This window comes from Rhamphochromis longiceps, linkage group LG9, assembly GCF_057381845.1.
Source record: "Rhamphochromis longiceps isolate RC_006_pf linkage group LG9, R_longiceps_female_GT1.1, whole genome shotgun sequence".
NCBI lineage: Eukaryota > Metazoa > Chordata > Actinopteri > Cichliformes > Cichlidae > Rhamphochromis > Rhamphochromis longiceps.
Window position 1 is genome coordinate 25,069,440 of NC_140565.1, and position 26,120 is coordinate 25,095,559.

At 43.6% G+C, this 26,120-nt stretch overlaps 1 protein-coding gene across 1 annotated transcript in view; it reads left to right on the top strand.

Annotated features, from left to right (window-relative positions):
• The window catches only part of gli3 (GLI family zinc finger 3), a 97,855-nt gene that overhangs the window by 52,820 nt on the left and 18,915 nt on the right, over positions 1–26,120 (top strand). Inside the window, exons 5-7 of the mRNA XM_085419033.1 lie at positions 18,167–18,372; positions 21,163–21,324; positions 25,305–25,506. Coding sequence (XP_085275159.1) covers positions 18,167–18,372; positions 21,163–21,324; positions 25,305–25,506 — 570 coding nt within the window. The remainder of the gene's footprint in view (positions 1–18,166; positions 18,373–21,162; positions 21,325–25,304; positions 25,507–26,120) is intronic.

Sequence of the window (26,120 nt, forward strand, 5' to 3'; positions counted from 1 at the left end):
GTAAAAGCGAGGCCATCTCAGCTCTCCAGTGGTAAGTTATTATAAACAGGGTAACTCTTATTGCTTTAGTCTGCCCCTGTGGAGTGGGTCCGATGGTGCCGGCCAGGTCAGCAGAGAACTTCAAAGTGCTCAGCGAGCTCGCTCGCATGCACAAATTGCTCCTTTCTCCTCACTATTAGTCACTACCTTCTCTTCTACTCTCTCGGTCATTTGTATTCTTTGCATCCAAACAGTGCAGGAGTCCTCGTCCTTGTGGCGCTTGTTTCCTACCCGCCGACACGGAGGAAGCGATCAGCGTGCGACGAGGACAAATTGGATGGGGCAGCTACTTGGGCCGCATTATGTTTGATATTCTTCATCATTATCAACTCCCCCCTTTCTCCTCCTCAGGAGTCATATCTCTCCCTTGCTGATGTGCCACTAAGCGTAATGAATTTTTTATGTCCCCCCCCACCCCCGTCTCCAGCCCACCCCACCTCTCAACCCCTCGTCTCCTGCTCAGAGGAGGAAGGGGGGGTCGAGGCGAGGAAATAAAAAAAACAAGGGGAGGTGATTGATGCCTCGTGTCACTGCAAACAAAATGGCAAATATAATTTAGCATTTAGCTTATGCGCAGATAATGGGGCGAACACGCTCAGGCAACATAAGCTCAAACAAACAGCCGGGCTTGTTATCTGTCAGGAGCGCTTTGGTACGAAGCGGAGCAGCAGGTTAGGGAGGAGGAGAAAAATGAGGAAGCAGGCGGGGGTGGGGGGGGGTTAGAGGGACAACACGGAGCTGAAGAACTGAATTAAGGGGGAGAAGTTACGCAGCAACGGTGTCTTCAGTCACTCTGTCCGGACGGGAGTTATCTGCGCGCTTGGTTTGCTGTCACTGGAGACACGGCCATGCTCCTGCCACGCTACTTAGGGCCTGTTTATCCAAACCATTAGACGTGGAGCTGTTTAATATGACACGCTGCGCTGAGGGAAACTATTTGTCATGATTATAAAACAGCTGTTGAGTGGCCAGCCTTATTTAAATAAAGTCTTGTGAGCTCACTGTCATGCGCATTATCTGCGGGCCCTACGTGGGTTTCATGCAGAAATTGTTCTCATCTACTTTGGATTCTTTTGCACAGGGAAGCAGCAATATTGCCTGCTTGATTAAAAAAGCAGCCCTGAATTCCTTGGTGGGAAGATGCGCTCATCACTTGTGGTATTACAGCTGCGTCCAACCACCTGATGGCAAATTGGAGTTAATTACACTCCCAGATTTTAGGTTTTGAGCAAGTTTCAGCAACTAAACTTTACGACTGTGAAACTACCGCAAAAGCGTAAATCTCTGCCAGGATTTAAGCGATGCATTCTGCTCGGTAATGCTGCTTGTAGGCAGCCCACGTGAGGCAGTCAACGTATAGCTGTCGCTCGGGGGAAATGGAGGACAGGAGGCGGCTTATGGAGAAATATTGAATTGTTTTAAGACAAGTTCTCCTCGGTGAGCAGAATTAATCGTTATTAGCCCCCTCAAAGATATGCCTAAGTACACAGGGACTATTATTGCAGTACTTCCCCATGCAACCTCTCATTAGGGCCTGTAATTACAGTTGGGTTGGCCCTGCGGCAGTTCCATCAATCCAGCCGGCTTCCCCCCGCCATGCACACAAGCCAGCCACCACCGGGCATCCGTGGCCGGAGAAAAACACCACAAGCGCCCGGCAGCTTGTTTCCTCTGTGCCACAATGACACATACACCATCCGTACGTGGCAAATGAACAGAATCATATCCTATTACTGTGAAGGGCCTAATTGAAACGTGTTTATTTATGGCCCTCGTTTTCAGACGAGGAGCGGGCGTTAGCAGCGCAGCTAACGGGCTCCAGTGATATGAGGCGGTGGAATTAAATTAAAAGCTCATAAAATGAAATATGCTCTGTATTAGCTGTTTGACACTTAATTTGCCTTCAAATGAGCAGAGGAAATCACAAATTAACTGTCCTTTGTTTTTTTCTCTCTCGCCTCTTTACCTCACCGCCCCTATTAGGCAAGGGAGAGTGCAATTACAGACAGAGGCTAATCGTTTAGTTTATGAATTCTTGTGGGGAAGGTACCAATGTGCCATTCAATATTAACGCCTCGGGGTCAGGAGAGGAGGTGGGGGGTGGGGGGCAATTTCTCTTTACTGAGAAATTTATATTCACGTGCAAGAACAGCACTTAACAAGAGTTTCAACAATCTCAGTCTGAGTTGAAGCTAATCCCAACAACCAACAAGAAGCGTTTAACAGGTTTCTTTCTTTTTTATCTGAAGTAACCTAAACTTTACTGTCCTGCACTGATCCGGGATCAGCTGGAGTCTTTTCCTCCTTTAAACTTGGCCAGTTTTCTGTGTGTCTGTGTGTGTCTCTGGTCTGGAACCAGCTTAACTCCAGACTTAGCAAAGAGAGAAAGAGTCTTTCCTGCCTAAATAAACACATTGATCTGTGAAGAGCAGGCTCTCCATGGGAGCTTTGGTCCCCTTTGTGCTGGTTTGGCTTAATGGGAGTTTGGTGGTGGGGTGGGGGGTGTGGGGGTGAGGCCAGCTCCAACAGAAGAGACCACTCCTTTCATTCCAGCTTTATTGCCTGACCGCGGTATACAGAAAAACAAAACAGCCCTCTCATGCAGCTCAACGCCGGCTCTGGGTCACCCGGAGACCGTGCAGAACAAACAGAGGTATTCGTCACAAGTCAATTATCGGCATCAGAATTTACTCTGGAGTCCCGGGCCCTCGTGCTGTGAATGGGGGGCCACTAAAACGACAAAACATTCTTAGGGGATAAGCAATTGACTCACAACCTTTCGCTCATTTACCGTATGTGGATTTAAAAAAGAATTAGTCAAGCCAGCGGAGTCAATTAAAGAGTCTATAAAGCTGTAAAAGTAAACGAGCACTCTAAAGAGATTTTTTTCATGAAAGGTTTTCTTTGTGGTAACTATTACTTTAAATTGCTTTCCCTTCCTATAAAGTAAAACATGCATATATATTCCCCACTGTATACGTCCAACCCCCCCAAAAAATGCAAAATTAGCTCAGATGCTGTCAGTTTTCTCTATTCTCAAGATATTAACAGACCTTAAGGACTCATGTGTCTCATAAATAAAGTAAAGCGGTTTATTTTTCTCTATATGTGGAGTTAGGGTACAGGTGGGGGGCTTTGCGGGTGTGTTTCCATGTTCCCGGCCTGTGTGGTTATTTCATTCATGACCAGTGTTTGTTCAGCTGCAGGGCTGACTAGAAGGTATTCTGGAGGACCGGGGAGGGTGTGGGGGGAGAGTTGTGGCACATCTCTGTCATCACAACAAAACCTCAGCTCAGAAACGATGAAGCAGGGAGGAATTAATTGGCTCCAGGGCTGCGTGAGCTGTTGCTTCTCAAGCTTTGTTTCATTTAAACATGGCACCAACTTGACTGAGTCACCTTGTTACCCTCTAAATCCAATCAGCTCAGAAGTAAAACGCAAGAGTTCGGACGCATCGCCCCATACGCACTTCTTCCTCCCCGCTTTCCTCACTGAGCGCGCCCGCATGGGTTTTTGTTGTTTTCTTTAAGATGTGCGCCGAGTTCCTTTTGTTATTTACATAAACTGTTGTCAGAGCGCCCAATCTGCTCACGGAGGAGCCGAGTGTTGCTTTGCATAAAGACCACGGCCTTATCTCAACACCTCCTTCCAGACGGGATGAGAGCGAGCATCGCAATACGTTGCACACACACACACACACACACACACACACACACACACACACACACACACACACACACACACACACACACACACACACACAGATGTGCACACAAGCAGCATAACAATAACACAATCAACAATAAAAAGACAAAAAAGGACCTGGCGTATCTTTTCTAGAAGCTGGTGGAAACGGAGCGTTACTTACAGTGCGATTTGAGGCCTCGTTTAATCATTAAAATGTTCTTTTCAGCCACTTTCTAAAAATACAGTCCAGATTTTCTACAGAAAAATAATATATGTAAAGATTTTTTTATGATTATTCACTTTTGAATCTGTTTTCGACTAACATAGAATGAGAAGGGTAGCCATAAATTGCATCCGGTGTAAATGACCGCTCCACCATCACATCTGATAATCTCCATCCAGATGTGCTTCTGTCACCAGGAAGCAGTGGCTGAAAGATGAAGGCTGCTTTTTCATCTTCCTCTCTTAACTGTCCAAAAAACCCATTCTGTGTGACTTCATAGGTCACCCCTTTCTGGTGGAGTCACCAATACCGGCCCGCCCCCTTCCTTAGTCCCCCCCACCCCACCCCCCACACATGCACACAATCCCCCCACCCCTTCTTTAATACTTTCTCAGTGGAGTAAGTCGGGGGGACAGGCGGTCACGCAGTAGCTGGCTTCATGATTAATGGTGTTTATTCTTGACAGAAGGCTCCTTTATTTATCTGCATTGCAGTTTCACTGATACTATCAGTCACCTGAATGAAAAATATTCAGTCATACCAATTTTGCAGTATAATTGAGTAGAGTCACTTCCTTTCAGTCCCCCCCCCCCACCACTCCACCCCTTGCTCTCTTTCTCCCACTCTATCTGGCAGCCTTATCATCGCCACAGTAATTTTCGCGCTGCGTTGTTTGATATGGAGAGGCTGGCTTTAGCCGTATTTGACATAAAGCCTCTTCAATTTTCACAGGAGGGGGAGAAAAAAAAGAGCAGGGGAAGAAAGAAAGTTGCGCGCCACTCTGAAAATGTGCAAGAAAGGAGGAAAATACCCCCCTCTTTTTTCCCCTTTTTTTTCTGAGGCAATTTCAGGATTTAGAGAGAAAGGAGATAAATGCCTAAGCAGAAATGTGGGCAGATTGAAGTTACAGTATATCTATTTTTTTGGTAATACACTAGTTTCAGAACCCTAAATGGGCAGTGTAGCCTGCCTCCCATCCCCTCCTTCACCCTGTGCACAGGACCGTGATATTTTGAAGGCACCTGTGTAGTTTGAGAATGATGGATCCAGCAGGTTGACAGAGAAAAAAAAAAGAGGGGGGAAAAAACGAGTTTGGCACAGCAGATATTTGACAAGGCCTGTAAAGGTTTTAGGGTTTAGTCATTACTTGTGGAGATCTGTTAAGACATGTTCCAAAACTCTACTTACCAGGCTAGGATTACTTATGCTGGGGCCACTGCTGCCAGGGCTGCTGCTACTGCTGCTGTGTGTATATTTGTATGTCTCCCTGGTTATTAAATATCACGTGCATTTCTTTTAAATGTTTTTAATCCTCTTTAAATAGTTCATTACTGGTTTAATACGTCTTTCAGGCAAATGGGAATTGTCAAAGAATTTACAGCATTTCCAGTCTGATCCCTTTCACGAGCATTTTATTAATGCAAATCAGTTCCTGTCTGGTTATCCTTTCGACAAATATTCCCTATTAATTATATTCTCTTCTGTGTTTGGTTGAATTTAATTTGAGGCTCCATTGAAAACGGCTCTGAAAAAGGTACATTCTGATAAAGCAGGAATACATGAATCTCTAATACGAGGGGCCTGCGAATTTGCACATGTAACACATTAGTGGATTTGATTTCCCGTACACAAGTCATTTGCCCCCTCTTCATGTTTGAGATCTCAATTTGTAGCTCTCCCAAGGAGCACAATGAAAAACCAGGTCTGAGGAGAAGAGATAACAGGCAGGTGCCAACAGCTGTGTGTGTGTTTGGACGCGCGTGTGTGCGCGCTGGTGCCGCCGTGCTCGCACACGCAGATAGACGCGTGCTTGGAAATAATTTTAGCATTTATTCCGCTGCCATTTTTTGTTGTTATTTTGATCGCCATCCGTCAACTTTTATTGTCCTCCTTAATATGATATTGAGACTAAACTCCTGCTCTTTGTTGTGTTTGCCGCTAACCGGTTTCATTGTCCGCACCACATTGTTCAGACGTCTGACAATTTATCGTCTGCAAAATAAGGCGTCTATTAAAGCATTTATATACAAATAACAGCGCTAACTGTATTTTAGTAGTCTCTGTCACTATTGTGGAATGCATTCATTAGATATGATGAAACACCAAATATTCAGAATGCAACTGTAACAAAAATTCCACTTTATGGTATTTTAGCTTGAAAAATAAGAAGTATAGTTAAGAAATTGCGTAAAGAAAAAGCATGCTGATTAATTTTGTGTAAGTCGTCTGATTAATCGAGTAATCTCTGAAAAAAATCAGTTTTTTGCATGACGTGCTATGGTGCATGCGGAGTAGAGAAGTAAACGCAGTGGCTTATTTGGTGGGTGTGGCCGAGTGTCACTTTTACGAGACCCTCCTCTCATTGGCGGGGCCCGAGATACAACCCCAGCACAGATGGCGTGCCGCCTCACATCGCCTCCCCGACCTCAGGCTGGTGTCTGCTCCGCACATATAAGTCGCGTTTAAAAGAGCCTCCCGGCAGAAGAAGCCATCACTTAAGTGCACCTTTGCTGCGTTTGAGGAATCACCGAGCTTCAGAAAGGCTGCTTCTTACCTAATGCAGAAAAATCAATTCTGCTTCCAGATTTTAAAAAATTGAGAGTCAGTTTTCAGCTTCTTTTTTCTTTCTTTTTTCTTCTTCTTTTTTCGAATCAACCTGTGCCCTAAAGCCGTCACGCTGTAGCAGTGTAGAAATGTGGAATTTCCATTACTCTGATCTCTGGGCTCTGAGCTCCAGACCCTGCGATCCCACTCTGGGGGCCAGTTATAGCAAGTAACGAGACCAAGGGAACAGGGTCATAAATCCTCGCCAACTCTCCTCATTTTCCATCCTCTCTCAGTCCCTCCTTTCCTTTCTTCCCTCTTTCCTTCGCCTCCGACTCTCCTGGTCGAGCCTTGGGTAAATGATTGAAGGGAACCCAAACGCAACAATGCAAAACATTCCCACATGTCGGTTACAAGAATGCTTTTAGTCATTGTGCTAAAGACCAATGAAAGTTTTAATGCTGGGAGGAAATGAGTTCATTACAGCTTCTGGACCTCCTCCCCTCCCTTTCTCTATTTGTTTATCTTCTGAATCGCATTTTTTTCTTCTTAAATCGCTTCTTTTACACTTTCCTCACCAGTGAAAATTAATTCATATCACATAAAGCGATTTCTTTTCTCTCAGCCCTTCCTTATCTCCCTTATCAGATGTGGCGTCCATTACATCTGATAGCCCGATAGGATGGTTTCCTCTAATAGTGCAGTTTGCAACGCGGGTCAAAAGAGAAGCCCGTTGCTATTTCTGTCTCCCATGGTGCCTCTCTTTTCTTTGAGAGGGCGTCAGCTTGTGAAGTTCTTTCATTTATTTATTTATGTTTTCATGGCGAGTGTCCGGCGGGAGCTGCTCGCAAATATGCAGAGTCATGCACGCAGCTGCAGGGTGTTTATAAGACAGAGCAAGGTTTTTTTTCTTCTTTTTTTGTCACATTTTCATCATTTCTCTGACCGATTTGACTAAATTAGGAATTAACTTTTTTTCAAGGGGATGGAGTAAAGCTGGGAAACTTGTTCCTGGAGCCAAAGGAAGTAAAAAAAAGTTTCCCTTATTAGGATCTCCTATTTCTTAACAGTTTTGCTTCATTTGGGTAGCGAGGTTTGTGAAACGTCCTCCCTCTCTTTGGGTTTATCCAAAATTTCCTCAGGTCTGTGTTTAAGCTTCCCAAAGCTTCATCGAGCCTGCGCTTGGCACCGCCACGCATTCGGCCCCTTCATGATTAAATATCAAGGAACTCCACTTGACATTTTATTAGCCCAACAAGATGGATGAAATGGGCAGAATAAAGTAGGCTGTGTCTGTTCACTTTCCCACCAGCGCTTGCCTTTCTTCTGTCCGGCTTTTCTTTTCTCTCCCTTCCTCTGCATGAAGTATGTATTAGGAAAACGTGATGGATTTCGCTCTGAAAAGGAGATTTTTAGTGCCAAGGAGGAAACACATATTTCTGTCTCTTACCTGATGCTCCCGCTCTGCTTCTTCCTCTTCTTCCTCTGTGTCTCGGCTTTCCCTCCCTTCCTCATCCTCCTGACCCCCACCTTTTTTTTTTCTGTTGTTCTACCTCAGATCTCTGTCTGAAGGATTAACCATCTCCAGCAGTGTGTCTCTGCTGTCTTGTAGCGCTGTGTATTGTTTGTGATTTGCTCAGGCCCATCCGTGCGGCTGCTCATTTCGGCAGCCCAGTGTGACGTGTCGAATTGCGAGGGGATCGTGCGGAGCTGTCTCACGGATCCACGAGGCTCCTCGCAGCCCCTGGGCCACACTCATTCTCCAACACCGCCCCTCACCTGTGGGCCGTACACGCAGGCACGCATGCTCATTACCTGACTCGTCGGGTAGCTAGGGCGATGGGGTGTGGAACCCTGAACCCTGTTTAGCTGCAGGCGTCAGCTGAGTTTCTGTGTAAAGGCATCGGGGCCATCGAGACACGGCTTGAGAGGGAAAAGAAAGGTAGATGTGTTTCCTCCATGTTTTCAGAAGTTTAACACTTTAACACCCAGGAGTCCCCCTCCTGTCTTCACTCTTGCCCGAGGCATGCCAGAGGAACTCAAAACACTGACTGAGAGCTAATTCCACCTGTACTCACTCTCTCGCTTTGAAAAAAAAGAGAAAAGCAGGGGGAAAAAACAGCAATCAAGTACGTAATTGGTTGCGCACAGAGATGAAGGTGTTCTACTTGTAAAAGAGCAAAATCAAGCATGGGAGACGACCAAAAAGAAACAAGAAAATCCTCTTTTTTTTCTTGTTTTTTTCCCCTGAGCTCATGTTTGTTCCCTGATTCCAGCCCCCTTGAAATTACAGGAAAAAAGGCCTGGCTCATTTTGTGCAATTTCACTTTCATGTTTTCATTTTCTCGCCGTATACTTAGTTGATTCGTTTTGGTAGACGTTCTTATCGCGATGGCTGAAATTACGTTTAATTGCAGTTCGTTGAAAAAAAAAAAGGCTTTAAAACTGCCTGTGAACAAAATAAAAAAACACAAAGCAAACACAAAAAAACCAACCCTGCTGCGTGGCAAAGCCAAATATAAACTTTTCAAAAACGACGACTGTTTTCAGTCACATTTTGAAACCAGCACGAGTGGTGAGAAGATTTGAATCTATCTTGTGTTTTTGTTTTTTCTCGATAAAGCCCAGTCCCTTTCTTTCTGAGCGTTTCGCCTTGATCTCGAACAAGAAGCATTTTTCACGTGTGACTCAACTTTTAAGGTTCATGACTCCTCTGGAGTTCACAGAGGTGGCAGATTCAACCAGAGCCGCTGACACCTGGACCCGTGTGTTATGACTCAACCCTGTCACACTCTCTGACTCCTGCTAATAAACATGTCTTACCGCTCCAGCGGCGTGGAGTGATACGTGCTCACAGAGATGAGCTATATGCCGTTCTGGCAGAACGAGTGTGTATCTTCTGCTTGCGTGTGAATGTGACTGTAACGCACACTTGTAGGAGTTGGGGGGGATTGAAGGAGACTGCTGGGAATTGAACTGCACAGAGAGTATGTGTGAACTGACGACGCAGTGTATGGGAATGTCTGGCACGCCCCCAGAGGTATCCCGCAGAGAGGGAATCCTGCTTGATGTGACCATGAATAGAAATCCTTCCCACCCCTCGGACCCACCCAGGCCTTTGATGTCTGAGGGTCACGCAGAGCCCTCGCAGCGTTCGGGGAACATATTTACCCCGAATGCCTGGCAACCTCACCATACCCTGCTAGCTCTGCCGCCTGCATTGCCCAGAAGAAAAGCTTAAAGCAGACACTGCTGCTGGACTGCAACGAGGAAATTCAGATTAGATGGTGCTGACAGTAAAGGCCAAAGAATGAGTTTTTCAGCCTTATTTGATGAATCACTCATTTGATTTTTGAAGTTTCTAAACTTCAACATTTGACGAGGTGACCAGTCTGGAGCTTAGGTGCATCCATACACTGCATACGACTGTTATTTCCAGCAATTAATCTTCTTGACTGCTTATCCTGTTCATGGTCATTGGGGTTAAAGGAGTCTATTACTGCAACCATAGAGGAAAAGGTGGGATACAACCTGTACAGGTCCTTCTCTTTAATATGGGGCAATTAAGATAATAATGAGCATTTCAAAAGCAAAAAAAGTGGAGAACACATTTCTTTGAAGGGGTGTTAGTAAAATTTACTGCATAAAAAGCCCTTTTTTTCTCAGATATTTGCCTAAAAGGCACCAATAGAATAAAGTTAAGACAAAACACTGCACGACTCTTACTGGCGCAGTGTGGAGAAAATTCTTTTTATTATTCTGTTCGTCATCCCAAGAAAAATGGTTTGTCACAAAGGCCATGAAGGATTGCTGTGGAAGAGGGAGTCCAGTTTGCACTGGAATGTGTGTTAGCTGCAGGTCTTAATGAAGTCTTAATGAAGGAACCCCTGAATTCTCTTTCCTCTGTTTGTGTCTCTCAGTCTCTTTCTGTCTTCTCTCTCTCCCCTTGTCTCAGCTCCCTCTCCTCTCTCCTTGGGTCTCAGCTGGCTCAGTTCCTATGGCCCTTTGATCTCAGTGAAAGGGTTTGGAGCTTTAAAGTGCTTGTGTTTCCGCTGTCAGGAGCCTCTCTCTTCCACCTCTCTGATTTAGGCTTTCAGAGCGGTGGCAGTGCTGTGCCGTGGCTGGGTGGGTTAGAGGGTTGAGAGTGGGTGGGGTGAGGGGGGTGGGAGTGCCGGCTTCTATGAGGTGGTGAGATTGAGGTGAGGTTTGAGGGGGGGAGGTGGGCATGTGATGCTGTCAGCCTCGGTCAGGAGAGGTACTGACACCTGACAGATCCCAATTCCCTCTAAAACTCTCAGTTCCCACCTCACTCAGCCCCTTGTGGCCACGTGTGTGTAAACTGCTTCTTTATTTTTCACTAATATGAAGTCCTGTGCAGTGTTCTGTTACTAAATCATCCATCTGCTACTAAATATTGTTAGCAAAAAAAAAAAAGAGAGAACAAAAAACTGTCAGTTCACAGTACTGCAATGTTTTTGTGTCAAACAGAGAAAATAATAGAATCACAGAGACCTTTGTGATGGGTTAGGCCTTGTTCAGACTGACTGCGGCAGCACTCCTTGACAGTAGGGGAGCATATGGATAGGAAACATGCTCAGGTTTTGATATATGGTGAATAAAGTTCCATCCTTATAACATATTAAAGCAATATTTTCCCATATTACCATCAATCAGGTGCTTAGAGTAATCACAGTCAGGGGTTTTTGGAGCCAGTGTAGTGCTAGCAATAGCACAGACCAAGGTAGCTGCTATCTATTAGCATACTACATACTATCATACTAAACTGCTACAGATACTGTTAACATAATTAAACAAAGCACCTATCTTTAAAAAAAGAAATGTATTATACTCATTCATGTAGCACTTTATCTACCTCACATCCTCACAGAATGGCGTCAGCTGGGATTTGAACCAGTTGCCTTCTATTGTGTGAGGCGAAGCTGCTAACCATAGCATCCCTATGAAAGTTAGCATACTCATTAAAAAGGCTACAGTTAGGCTACAGCTAAAATGTTTAGAAGATGTCTAGAAGTGGACATTTTAGCAGGTGAGTGTGTGGGAATGTACTGACTTTTGGAGCCAGCCCACCAAGTGTTCTTATAGGGAACTGCAGTTCTTTGTTGCCCCTAATACTGATTGTCTACAAGTCTAGAGCATTAGCCATCACTAACTTTAGCTTGAGCTTCTTCCACGCACTTGGCTGCTTATAATTTGCATTTACGAGTGTAAAGAGAGAAGAAAAAACCTTGTTATCAAGTTAATGACACCGGACTATGTAATAATATGTAATGTATATGTAATAATAGCTAAATGCTAAATGGACTGGTTCTTATGTAGCACTTTGATACTTTGCCCACATACATACAAGCACTTTTTCTATGGTTAAGTGCTTTCTATCTATAGACATTCACACTTTCACACTTTGAAGCAACTTGGGATTCAGTATCGTGCCCAAGGACACTTTTGCATACAGATTGGATCAGCACCACAAACCTACCAATTAGTGGGTGACCTGCACTACCTCCTGAGCTACAGCTAGCTACAGTATACTATTATTCATAGCTGCAGCTACAGGCAGTAGTTAAGTGTGAACATGAGATGCATCTATGCTATTTCATATTCATTAGTTCCCCTGTAAATGTGACATCGAATCAATGTAATTGTTGGCCTGTGTCATGGAAAAGCTACATTTTCCAGCACTCATGAACCGTTGCAGTGTACAGACTGGTTTTAGTAAGACTTCCTCTCAATTCGGCAGGGTCATGACTGCTGGCTTCAGTGCCTTTTTTTTTCTTTCGCGACTCTCTGTGGGAGTAGACTGGCAGCTCACAGATGAAAATTTGAAGGTCCATGAATACAGTTGTTGGGTTATTGGATTTGGACTCGCCAATTTCCTGTGCTGGTCACCAAAGAACACATGAAGAAATGTTCATCTTTTTTTCTTTCATGCGCAACGATTTCATGCTTGAGCTAAAAGTATTTTACAGAGCCCGGTTCCTATTTTAGCACACCGCTATGTCAATACCACCAGGTCAGGCTGCTGCACCACAATGATACCTTGTGTGCCTAAGTGAAGTCATCAGCCTTCACCGCAAATGCATGTTTCTGTCGCTTTCTCCCCACTCCAAAAAAAAAAAAATTATTAGTGTTGATATAATCTTGTTCCAAACAAAGATTCAAGGTCTCGACACTCCCACTCTACAAAAACTCAAAATCTTTTGGGGACATATTTACACTTGGCAAGTGTATATTCATTGGGTGAAATAAGACGACAGTTTAAAATCCACAGACCGCCCCGTGTAAACATGCGATGCCTTAAAGAGGAGCTGGCTGGTTTAAGAAAGGCCACGTGAAAGGAAATAGCTTCCATATGTCAGGAGCTCAGGCTTTCCTTTTGCCCGTTTTGCAGGACGTCTTCTTTAAGGGTTAATAGGAATTTATTTAAACCTGTGAAGGACGCAGAAGAGTGAAGTTTTTCTCTTCTAAGAAGAAGTATGTAAAACCCTGCAGGACAACTTTGATGTAAATCTCAAATCAGGTGTATCCGAGACGCTACTTCTCCGCACCCACACACCTACTCTCACATTAGCGCACACACAGGGCGAACATTCCTGCAAACACACGCTGCACATTGTCAGACTGCTTCCTTTTGTCATGTTGATTAATGCATGCTGGCAGATGCTGAGATGATCACGGCCCTACAGAGAGCAGCTGAGCACGGAGGATCAGCCACTCGCTTGCATTTTCTTTTAAAGACGCGCCGAACCTCCTCCGAACTATCAATCTCTCCGCTGTCCTCCTTAAATCCCCTCACACCTGGCTGCGGACCCCTTGAGACGTCTTTTTTCCCCCCCTTCCCTCCTTGTCCAACTCCCCCTCTGCCCTAACTCTTCCCTGTCCACCCTTCCCTCCCAAATTCATAGGTCATATGTTCACATACTCCCTCCTTCCCCTCCCTGAGACTACTGTTCACAGTCATCTCTTCCATTTGTCACGATTTTCCCACCAGTATTCCGGCCATGCAGGCGATTGCTCTGATCTTATTTTTAATTAATTGGAAAAAACTAAGTAAAGGTAGAGGCATTTAGCTTAGGCCGGCGTACGGGGACGCAGCCAACACATGACAGGTTTAATCAGTGTCATGGCAGAGTGGATGTCTGGCTTCCCTCAAACAGGCCATGAAATTCCTCTGCTCTTCCTCCTGGGTTTTTATTTCAACACAGAAAATGTGAAAAATGCTTCCAGAGATATTAGTTGTGCTTACTTTGCTGCTAACCAAATGCCTTTTTTTGCAGGTAATGGTTAAAAATGTGTGTTTGCATGTCCGTTTCTCTTCTTTAATGACTGACAGAGCAGGTTTTTTCAGTTTCCCCCGTGCTACATATTTCCCCCGAGTGCGTACGTGTACGAGCTTCAAGGTCTGCCATGTGACAAGAAAGCAAACATCACCCTGCAGCTATGTTGTGATCTCTGCAAATGAGGCATATGATGGTGGCGTGGGGGCACATGACTTGCTTATCGTGAGCACGTTCTTTCGTTCGCACACCTGTTTTGAAGTGCCCGTTTGCTCTCACGATGGCTTTCTCGGCGAGGAGGAGATTTCTTCCAGCTGACGTGCAAAAAGACACCAATCATATGGAGGTGGAGAAAAATTCCACGACCGTTTGTGTTGCAATGTCAGGTATGAGCCTGAAAGTCGCCACCTTTGCGCACTTCAAACAGAAAAGGTTTTGCTCAGGATTTCTCTTCTTCCTCCGGAGAGCGCCGGCGTCTTTTTCCCGTCCACCTGCTTCAGCGTCGCGAGACATGTTGTCACACTGTCGACCGCAGTGCAGGCCTTTAAAATTGCCCCATAGCCCCTTTTTGGTCTAATTACAGAAAGGCTTCTGAAGATGAAGAAGTTCACGTGTGACTGTGTGTTTCTGGGTCTGCTCCTCAGTGGGTGTGTGTGTCGTTTCCACTCCTCAGTGCTCATTATTGACCCTGGCCTGAGCTCTTTCATTAGGGGGGCTGTGAAGTGGAGGGACGAAGGGGCCAGGAGGGGAACAGGGGATGGGGCAGAGGTCGTAATTGGGCTGTTCCACTCCCTCTGGCCTTGCTCAAGGTCACTGCGAAACAAACGTTGGGCCAGACTTTTTCCTCTCCCTCTTTTCGCTCATCCTTTCCTACTCCTGGGGTCTTATGTCACAGTAGACCAGTCCATCGGGGAGCCCCAGAGAAGCAGAGGGGCTAATTCAGTCTAATCTTTTAGCCCGTTAATGTCTGCCTGATATGGGGCTTTCTCCACATCCTCAGGGGAAGGCCTTTGTGGTGTAGGCCATCATTATGAAGTTTCCAGGCGCTCCTAACCAATTATAAGAAGTGGGCACAAATTAGTTAATCTCAAACTCTGCTGCTAAGAAGTTTTCCTGATTGTTCTCAACTTTATTTCACATCTCGCAGAAAGGAGAAATTTGATAGTAAAGGTTTCTGATAAAGTGAAGCTTGATAGCGCTCACATTTTCTATTTAAAGAATGAGAATTTGTATGAGACTTGCCAGTGGATTTTGTACAAAATTGTATCCGTCATGTGCAATTCTGTACACGGTTTCATCTCCAAGCCAAGTTCGAAGCCATCTGAGCAATGTAGCGTTGCGGCGCAGCGTTGCTTGTCTGGCCCTGGCTAGCGGTGAGCTCGGTCTAACGTTTCCCTCTGATTAAGACGCAGTGGTGAAAGCTGCCTTTGATCTGAGGAAATGTCTGCGTAGGGAGCAGTTGGAATGCAGCACTCTCCTCTCTGCTTTGCAGATGGAGGGAGAGAGATAGTGTCACAGTCTATTTGTTTGGTCTCGCCACTGCCAGTCTGCCAATCGAATTAACATCTGGGCCCTGTGCTTCGTACGTCGCTTACTACATCCAAGATCAAATGAAACATCCAAGACCAAATCATCGCGCTAACTCTGAGCTCGCTATTCCGGTTCCCCGAACACACCTGTTGTTGACGATTAGTATAGCTGGATGAAGTAATGTGAGATCACTGGGTGGCCCAACAGGGGCTACGCATCGATAGTAGAAACATTGATCGGCAACCCTTTGATTGGTCGGCGAAAATGTCGAAGGAGCGCGCTCGGTATTTTTCGGCAGCAGAGCAAGAACTCTTGAGTGAGGGATTTCAGGAGTTTCAGAGTTTAATTAAAACGCAAGGGAACACTGCAAAGGCTGCAAAAGCAAGGAGAGAGGGCTGGCAGAAAGTTGCTGACAAATCAAACTCGTAAGTAATTCAATAATAACAATAATAATGGAGTGGATTTATATAGCGCTTTTCAAGGCACCCAAAGCGCTTTACAATGCCACTATTCATTCACTCTCACATTCACACACTGGTGGAGGCAAGCTATGGTTGTAGCCACAGCTGCCCTGGGGCAGACTGACAGAAGCCAGGCTGCCATATTGCGCCATCGGCCCCTCTGGCCAACACCAGTAGGCGGTAGGGTAGATTTATCATATCACACCATATTATCCAATATTATATTACATTATATTATATTATAATATGTTATATTATATCCCCTTTCACATTAGAGCCACAACAGGACCCACTAGAACATGGGAACAAGTAAAAGTGAAATATAAGAATATTCTACAGAATGGTAATATTTATCACTTATATTGCTTTTCGTCTCTTGGAAAGAGACCCTGAAATACTCTGTTTGTTTGTTCATAACAGCAACCAAGAAAAGGGCAGAGCAAAAAAAAAGACAGGTGGTGGTCCTGCACCCCCTCGTCAACAAGTTGGTTAAGTGAATAATACCCTCACGGGAAAATCGATATCTCTCTATGAGCACACTGTCGCGCTGAGCTAAAGGATCCTGTCTGTCCCACAATATACGCTGAATTCTGAGGACTCTCCTTATCAATCTTGCACCTTCCGCAATGGGTTGCTCGCGTAAACGGACAGGATATGACTGCGACAGACTTCCCAAATCCACCTTCGCTTTTATAGCCGTGGTCTCTCATCTTGATTACACGAAGTAATTTACAATTACTACTCTGAAATATGAATTACATCTGTAATAATCACATACATGTAATAGAATGTTAATAGTACATTTCCCTTTTTTAGGGAATGACCTGTATGTATCTGTGTGAAATCAATAAAAGGATCAAGTGCTGCATTATCTTTAGTTACATTGATGTTATTTATTTATGGTGAAACAGTGGTGGAATATCGCTGTTGCTTTCGTATGAATGACGCGGACATACCTGCGTGGCCGCGATCTAATCCTGTTTACATAAAGTAAACCTGCTCCCCAGCAGGTTTACGCTTACGGCTCTGTTGCTATGACAGCAAGTCCCGGATGGGCTTCGGGGAACCGAACGATCCAGGATCACGCGAAATCGTCAACAATCTCATCCAGCTAACTCACTTAGCGCGGTACGAAGAACAGGCCCCTGGATGTTCAGGCTGAAACAAGCCTGATGTCCCTGGTTCAACTGTGGCGAAACTGACTTATTTATGTTTAATTTACTCAAAAATGACAACATAGTGGAATCAAAAGATCTTATTCTTGTACACATGTTGGCTTTAATGGGCTAACTGGTCTCTAAATGGTGTCAGATAGAGGGAGTCTGTGACAGCAATATTGAAGTAAGTTCATTTATAAGTCAAAGATTGAAGAGATATTAGGGCCACTTTAAAGAAATCATCATTTAATAAAAATGTTCTTAATTTTATTAATTTTTAAATTTAATTTTTAAATAAATATATTTTTTTAAAATATTACTTTTATTTATAGATACATAAAAAGAAGGCTTTTTACTTCCCCCCCATTTGCTGTTAATATCAGCTCCATATATCCATCAAATTAACAGCTGACTAATTTCTGCTGAACTTTTTAGATCAGGTTAAAAATACCAAAAGAAAAATAAGTTGTTTACTTATTAAATGCTTTTTACAGACAAACGGTCACAAAGCATTGTGCACAAAAAAGAGTAAAATAAGTAATACGTACCAGGATAGCCCCAAAAATATAAGAAATAATAAAAATAAATAAATTCAATTCAACTCAATTCTTTACAGAAAGCCTCCTTTAGTTTATTTTTATTTTTTCATTCAGTTTTGTAATATCAAGTTTATATGTGACTTTTCAAATATATATAAATATATATTAAAAAAATGATAAACATTTGTTAAACAGTGTGTTTTTAATATTCCTTTCTACACATATATTTTTTATTATTCAAAAAAAATTTCCTGTAAAGAAAAAAAAAATATGCCGAAATTTCTAGCTCCATACTTTGGTTCTTGAGTAGCTTTGCATGAGTCACAGTTTCAAATAATCCGTATTCATCTCAACCTTGTTCTTCTCATTTTAAGTCAGCTTTTAATCTGATTGGCTGCCCCTCATAAACAGATGTTTTTTAAAGCAGGTTGGTGGGTGCAGGTTTCTGTGCAGATGGCCAGAGATTTGTGGCTAAGATCAACAGTTTAATGATATTTCCTCATTATTACATCATACTAAGCGACTACTTCATCCCTTATTGTATCACTGGAACCCCTCTAAGAGCGTTCAAATGCCAGAAAATAAAGAAAAGCACGATACCACCCCCCTTTATGTGACGCCTTTAGTGAAAACCTGTGATTTGAGCTTGTATCATATGTGTCATGTTATCTTAATATTTTCTTCTCTGCAGGCCTCCTGCTCTGGCGGGCAGTCCAGCTTTCTCCGACATCTCCCTCATCCGGATCTCGCCCCAGCGGAACCCGTCTGTGGGGGCTGAGTCGCCCTTCCACCATCCACACCCCTACATCAACCCATACATGGACTACATCCGCTCTCTCCACAGCAGCCCCTCCATCTCCGTTCTGTCAGCCACCCGGGGCCTCAGCCCTGCAGATGGTGAGTAAAATGAAACATAAACTGATACACGCACACACAACGCATGACGCGTGCACACTCACACACTCAGCTGCACACAACCCCAGCAGAGGGTGATAAGGCCTCAGAAGACCCTTAAAAATAACGGCTGGAATTGATTACGGAGGTTCGATTGCTATTAGGGGGAATCTCGGTTGTGTGTATCCGTTTAATTCCTGTTCGAGATCAAAAGAGGTCAGGTGAGAGGCAACCAGATCCATCTCTATTAAGACCCAGGGGTTGGCGAGATGCTATCTGAGTGAGGGGAGCGGGTAGATGGGAGTATTATGAGTGTAGCGCCATCCGTGTGGGTGGGGGCTCAGATTGGAGGGAGGCTAATCCTTTTGATCTGTGAGTCATGTCGGAGACCTCTGGAGGATGCATCAGTGAGCGGCAGGGTCACGTACAGTTACACCGTGCACACGGAGGGAGGGTCGGACTCAAGTTCACAGTTTGGTGGTGTAAAGGGGGGTGATTCGTATCGCATCCTACTGAGAGCAATTTTACATCTTAATATGGATTTTAATTGGGAAGTCAATTGATCTGATGTGTAGCAGTTCATTTATTTTATACCTTATTTTATAAATATATAAAATAAGTCTTAGCAACTTAGAGAAAGAACAAAACTTTTTAAATTAATAATAAACATATTGAGTTATTTTCATCATGATTTTGGTCATATTTTAATTAAAAAAACAATATCTTTTATTTTTATGTAAGATCTTATTTGCCAAACATCTACATTCACCTCATAGAGCTCCAAATGTCCCAATAATCATTTATGGCCCTCACCTTCTCAGCCATCAGCCTTTTGGTACTTCAGCAGCAGCAGAGACCCACTTTAGCCCACAACCTTGCACTGAAGTGTATTTCTGAAATGGCAAATAGCTGGGACATTTCCTCTGCACCCGTGCATTCGACCTCTTCTCATCCAGGTCTGTTGAAAGCTGTGACTAAGTAACGACCAAGAGTCCCCCCCCCCCCTCCCCCCCTTGCTCCTTTTCGTGCACTAGAGCGATATACCGAAGCTCCGACTCTCTACCCTCCAATTTTCCATTACCGCAAAATAATGTGCGCCGGTCTCGGATTGCTTTAAATCAAAATAGTTTCTCCAACCTACCACATGATCCCCTTTTCACTCCATAATGCTGTGAATTGTGAATGAGGCACCTAATTACTCCTTTAATCAATCCGGTGATTAATTAACCCATCAGCTTTTGTGTTGTTAGTATATCACCGCGCTTACAGGGAGCCTCCTTCAATATGCAAAGATTTTTTTTTTCCCAGCAAAAAGTACATTTGAATAATGATGAATTAATTAACAGAATCTAATGGAGATTTAAAGTGGGTGGGATTTAGTGCCACCCTCTTGCTGCCACACATTTGCTTTCACATCTCTTTTTTTGTGCCCCCCTCCCGCCTTCAATATTTCTCTCTTTTCTATATGAGACCGAGTTCAGAGTTAGGCTCGCCCCTGTTCCTATTGTTATGCTGGAGCACCCGGTGGCTCACGGAGTCCTGAGGCATGTCTCTGCCTTCCCTACATTGAGTGCCACACCGACAGCCTTCCCCCACTCCCCCATTTTGCCTAGAGGATCGCACTCGGATGCCAGCGTTTCTGATTTAGAAATTCTGCAAAGCTCTTTTCTGCGCACGGCTCCTGAATGGGACACATTATGGTTGAATGCAAAAGCAAAGCTAAGGCGGAACACTGGAGACAATTAAGAAACTCCCCCCTTCCACTGAAGACATAAAAGCCAGATCGAATTAATTTAGAATTTTTTTCTGCCATTCATTTAACCAATCATGGATGTGTTCTGCAGGCATACAGGCCAGCCTTAAGAGGAAATCTCCTCATACACTGTTTCTTTATTTATTTTCTCTTTATTTCTTCAATTGGGGGAGAAAAAAAGATCTGCAGCACTCAGTGGTCTGAACCGATTCCATATTTGCATCCAAAACCACAGTGTTAGTCTTTTCCTCTCTCTTTCTTAGAATATTTGCATACGGAAGCCCACCACCAGATGTTTATTTTTAGGCTATGGTTCAAGGACTTACAGTACTCTATAACTAAGGGAATGACTTGAAAAAGAGAGACATTGTAGCACGCAGATCTATCTGGGCAGATTTAGGCCTTTTGTTTCCTGCAGAGTTTAAATGTGCAGAGTCGAGGAGCAGGTTGCATATCTGCATCTGCAGCCCCCATGCGCACAGCACAAGCGCCGTGTTTGGCAAAGGATGCACCAGCCCACATAATCTTACCACACACACATACAGTAAATATATATATTCATGTACACGCTCATGCCCTTTCTCCGGGTGATCGGCACGAAGAGCGAAGGCTGTTTAAAAACTGCATTGTATTGTAAGGCGATCGGTTCTGGTGTTCACAACACGAATGCATCAATCAAACACTAATGCACACTCACTGTAATCTCTGAGCAAGCATCCGGTAATCCCCAGTGAGGCTCCCCACTTCAGGTGATGCTCCCTGTGCAGCTGTTTTGCTAAACTTGATGGTGTTGCTAATGTGCTCATTACTGTTCTGCTGAGCTGATTATCATCTAATGTAAATGAATGCAGACTTAAAACGCAGTGCAGGTGCTCAGCCTGTCATGTTTTTCTAACTCGCTAATAATTTTTCCCCTTCCTTTTGCATCTCTCTCTTTTCCTCTTCCGCCTCTACCCAGCCTTTTTTTTTTTCTTTTAAGTGTTTCTTCCGTGGGTGCAGATCAGTTTATGTTTTGGTTACTTTGTTTTCTTCTCCTCCAGCCCCTCACACAGGTCTGACCACAGCTGAGTACTACCACCAGATGGCTCTGCTGGCGGGCCACCGCAGCCCTTACACGTCTGACCTCCTACCGTCAGTGGCATCCGCCGCTGGGGCTAGCAGTGCCAGCGCCCTGCACATGGAGTATCTGCAGGCGATCGACAGTAAGTGTGCGCTCAGAGGTGTCTCATATATAAAACAACAAATAAATATCTAATAATTCTAGGATTACACTAAAACACTGCCTCACACACATTCCCCATTACATACATCCAAAACTTGTTTGATCTCTTTTTTTTTGTTGTTTTGCGTCCATAAGAAATACTGGATTTCATGAACTTTCATTATAAAAAGTAGTCAATAATATAGACAGCTTTTTCTTTTTTGGCTTTTATTCATCCACTTAAGCACATTTTATCTGCTTTGCAGTTCACAAAGTTAAAACCCTGATTAAATATAGTTAAAAAGTGAAAGGTTTTACACCACTGAATATCACTCAGACTCCCCCCAAAAGGGGCAGCTTTGTACTTCATCCACACAACCTACTCACACAATCACACTAAACTCTAGTCACCTACAGTGTTGCACTTGAAGGCACAGATCAACAAAGAATGAAGTCAAGAGATAAAATTGCAATAAATAGTAAAATACATGAAAAAATACATAAAATAAACAGACAGATTGACAAAGACATTAAAAATGATTTAAAAAATCTAAAGGTTAATCTAGAGGTAAGTGATCTAAAAGCGGAGGAAATGAAGGATTTTAAGTGTCTATTTGTTCTGCACTGGGGTACTGGTGGGAACAGCTTACTAAACTCAGATGACAGAACATAATCAGTGTGGTTAATAATGTTTTTAATAATTGTTCTTTATCTAAATCTCTCTGCCCGACCACCAGGATTTTAAAGCAGGTGTTACCAATGGTGCTGAGGCGGTTTCCATTCTTAGCGATTAAAACACTAAACCAGCAGATAAAAGTAAAAGTTCAAAGACTCCTTATTGATATTAAGAGTATAACCTCTGTGATTTACAGTGGCTCTGAGTTTATTGGGAATTATATGTCAACTGTACTAGGCACCAAAACTGGACATTTACAACGTAAGTGAATAGACGCCTACCACATTCATCCCTACATACCTGCACATTTAAGCATGAGTGGCCCCAGTGGGAATTCAACCCTTAAAACTGCACTTTCATAATTCACCTATCTTGTACTATATATAGATCAACCACGGCGAGGAGGTTTCTGCAACTTTTTCCTCTGACATGATTTAAATGAGCTATTGTCTTAATGTGTTCGGCTCAGGTCTGTGTGCAGAGGACTTATGCTAATGAGTTATTTTAAAGTGTAAATAGGAAATTAAATGCACACTGAATCTTAGAAAGGTCGGACAGCCTCACCCCGTTCCCTTTGATGAGAATGTATTTAGTCAGTCAGACGCCGCTTTCATGGAAATCCGGGGTGAAGTTCCCCCCGATTCCTCAGAACAAACTAATTAAAACTAGCCAAACTTGTGCGGGTATCAGAAAATTAATTGCTATTAAGTGGGAATTGGAATGTCCCACCATTCATCACTGCAGAAATCCTTTCTTCTGTGTCACTTTTTAAGATTAATAGACTGAAACAAAACAATTAGGGCCAAATTTAAGTAGAGATCCGGCGCTCCTCACTTTTAAAAAAAATCGCCTGTGATCATTGCTGGTAATAACTCATCATGTTTCAACAATGTGTGTTCCTGCGCCTGAAATATTAACACTTTAAAGCTTTGGTTGGATTTCAGAAAAAAAAAAACCACATACAAAGAGCGGCGTCTGTCAAGAGGCTTTCGCTGATAATCTGGGCTAGTACGACACTGCAGCTATTTTAGTCAATTTCAAATCAGTTTAATTACCTTCAGAGAGCGCTCTGCTAATGAAACAATGGGCCTGTCCTGCCTGTTTGTGCTCTAATGGGCTATTGTCTATGCTCATACTGCCTAATTAGCACCATAGCTCTCATAGATTACTAAAACTAAAGTCTACACTGCCATAAAGTCTTTATTTGTGGTCTTTATTAGCTGACTTTAATCTCCTTGCTATTCTCCACTAACAGCTGGCTGTTTTTCTTATAAACAGGCTTGCTTTTAGCAGCATTTTAGCATTTTTAACACCAGAGCTGTTTTATGTAACCTGATTAATTGTAGCTATTAATTATATGGTAGCACGTTAAGACTTCCTGTTTGGAATTCATAAGCAGTATAAACATTTCATAAATATTAATAATACATTAAAAGGTAGCTGTAAGCATACAAACATATTTACTGTTATATTACTGCTATAACTCTCCAATAGGCACCTTTAAGTGGAAACGTGTGTGTAAACAGATGAATAACAATGAAAACAGCTTTTTAAATATAAAATACATCTTAGAAAAAGTTATGATGTCTGACGCGGTGAAAATTATTAAACCTTTTAATGTCCTTTACACTCTAGCTGTCTAAAGCTACATTACTGTTTACTGTAAACTGTGTATTAAATATTAATATACCGCTTATTTATGAGAAATGATGGAGAAAATATAAAGTAAAAATGTAGTTTTAGCAAACAGCTGTTCACAAACAAAGAGATTTTGACCAGATTACTCGTTTATATCAGCGTCCTTGGATCTCTAAAATCAAGTTTATATCACACTAAAAAGTCTATATTCATAAAATCCCTCTCATGTGGCCCTCAGGTGTGTTCGAGACGGTTCAAGCACAGCTTCGGAGCCACGTTTTATTTCCACCGCCAGTCAGTCTTGCCCGTCTGAACCCTCTCTGGCTGTGAGAATTAATGACGGGGCAACTAACCAGCCATCCCGTCCATAAATCAAGAGGAAATTAGAGGGACAGTCCCGCAACGAGCCAGCACGTTTCTGTCTCGGTCTTCCCCGGTTGGCTGATTTATCATTTGGGCTGTGCATTAATAAATACCACTCCCATGAGATTTTGCAGTGTTGGGACACAGACCCATCTCATCAGCTGTATTCCCCCCCACCACCACCAAACACCACCACCCACCCCTTCACCTAATTCACCACAAGTAGACGCTTTCCCTCTTGCTCGCCGCTCTTGCTTGCGTGGAGTGTCAGCTGGTGTCAAATTTAGGACGCGCAAAGTTGTGCAAAATCAGATGTGCCATGCGGTGTTCCTCGCTGTGTTTAACAATGTGAAGGACCCCCGTCAGAAACACATAAAAAAGATGGCTTTTCCATACAGTGACATTATTAAGGCAGCGTTGCTCTCCTTACGTGGCCTGTGTTTGCCAGAACACCACTGCTGCCACTGGAGCAGCATCCACACACACACACGCGCACACACACACACACACACACTGTGATTACCATGTGAATGGAGTGTTCTGTAATCGCTGGATGTGTCAAACGAGAGATGGAGCATTTACATTTGGGAGATGGATGGATTGTGGGGGACGTAAATATGGAGGGGGGTTATCGGGGCTGCCTAAGCTGGTTTTGTTTGCCTTTATAAAATAACTCAAAATGTTTTATTTCCAAATCTTGAGTCACAAAGTCATTGTGTCAGTTCACGCACAAAGCACGACATCCCCTCAGCGCTTTTTTTTTCTCCCCCTCCTTCCATCTCCCCCTGTTTTTCTCTGTCTTGTTTGTGACATCTCCATGTGAAAAGACAACAAAAGTCATGTTTTAATCTCTACCCGTGGCTCATTGTATGTGCGCAGAGAATGGTTGCGCCGTTTCCGCCTTTTACCTTTTCAAACCCCCTTTTTCGTATTTCCAGTCAACACTGATTGCATTTGAATAACGAGTCAAATTGGACTTGATTAAATATTACCATACACAGTCGGAGCATTTCTCCAACATAAAAGGCATGTTTTCTCATAGATGAAATGCAAGCAGTGCATCAAGTGACAGCCGAATACTCGTTCAGATGAGCCTTTTGTCTGATGATTGACAAAAATGTCATCTGTTGGGGTTAGATTAGGTTAGAGTTTGGATGCAAAAAAAACCAGCAAATGCTCGTTTCATTTCAAACATTTTCAGAGTTTAACTGATGCTCGGATATGGGTGTATTTTTAAGTGTACCGGTCTTTCTAAACCCAGATACTTGGCGCTCAATCTCCACCTCTTTCCTCATCCCCCGCAGGCTCTCGTTTCCCGAGCCCGAGGCTTCCGTCGCGACCCAGCAGGAAACGCCCTCTGCCCATCTCACCCCTCTCTGAGCACAGCTTTGACCTGCAGACCATGATCCGCAACTCGCCCAACTCCCTCGTCACCATGCTCAACAATTCCCGCTCCAGCTCGTCTACCAGCGGCTCTTACGGTCACCTCTCGGCTGGGGCCATCAGGTAAAAACTGCCCTGAATGTTCTTATAGCTCCTGATTAATCGTTTTATTTGTTATTAGAATTTTGAATGGTCTGATATCTTTGTATTGTGTGTATTTGTGTGGAAAATGTGGATGGTGAAGAGGAAAGGGAAGTCTAATTAAGGACAAGTGGAAGTTATAGTGCTTTTCTATTCAGTTGTAACACACAAAGTGCTTTCATACAAGCCCGATTCACATGTGCTTTTCCCCTATTTTAACCCAACATTCAAACTCTGATAGATGCATTGGGCTGACTCAGGGTTCAGTATCTTACCCAAGGATACTTCGACATGCAGTTAGGAGGGATCAAACTAGTAGACAAGCTACTATACTCTTGGCCTACATTGATTGACTCCCATGAAAGGAATTGTGGGATTGACCCATAATAGGGACTAAAGATTTTGACCATTACTTTAAAAGTAAATCACTCAGTTGTGAGTCACTTTTGAAGAAGGGCTTTGTGCATTTGGTTCTTTCAAGGTGGTCATTCTGGAACTAACATGTGTCAATAATGAATGAATGGATGGAACAGCTGACTCTCCCCAGGGGGAGGATTAATGCTGTACGTGGTGTTTCCGATGCCATCGATGCTCAT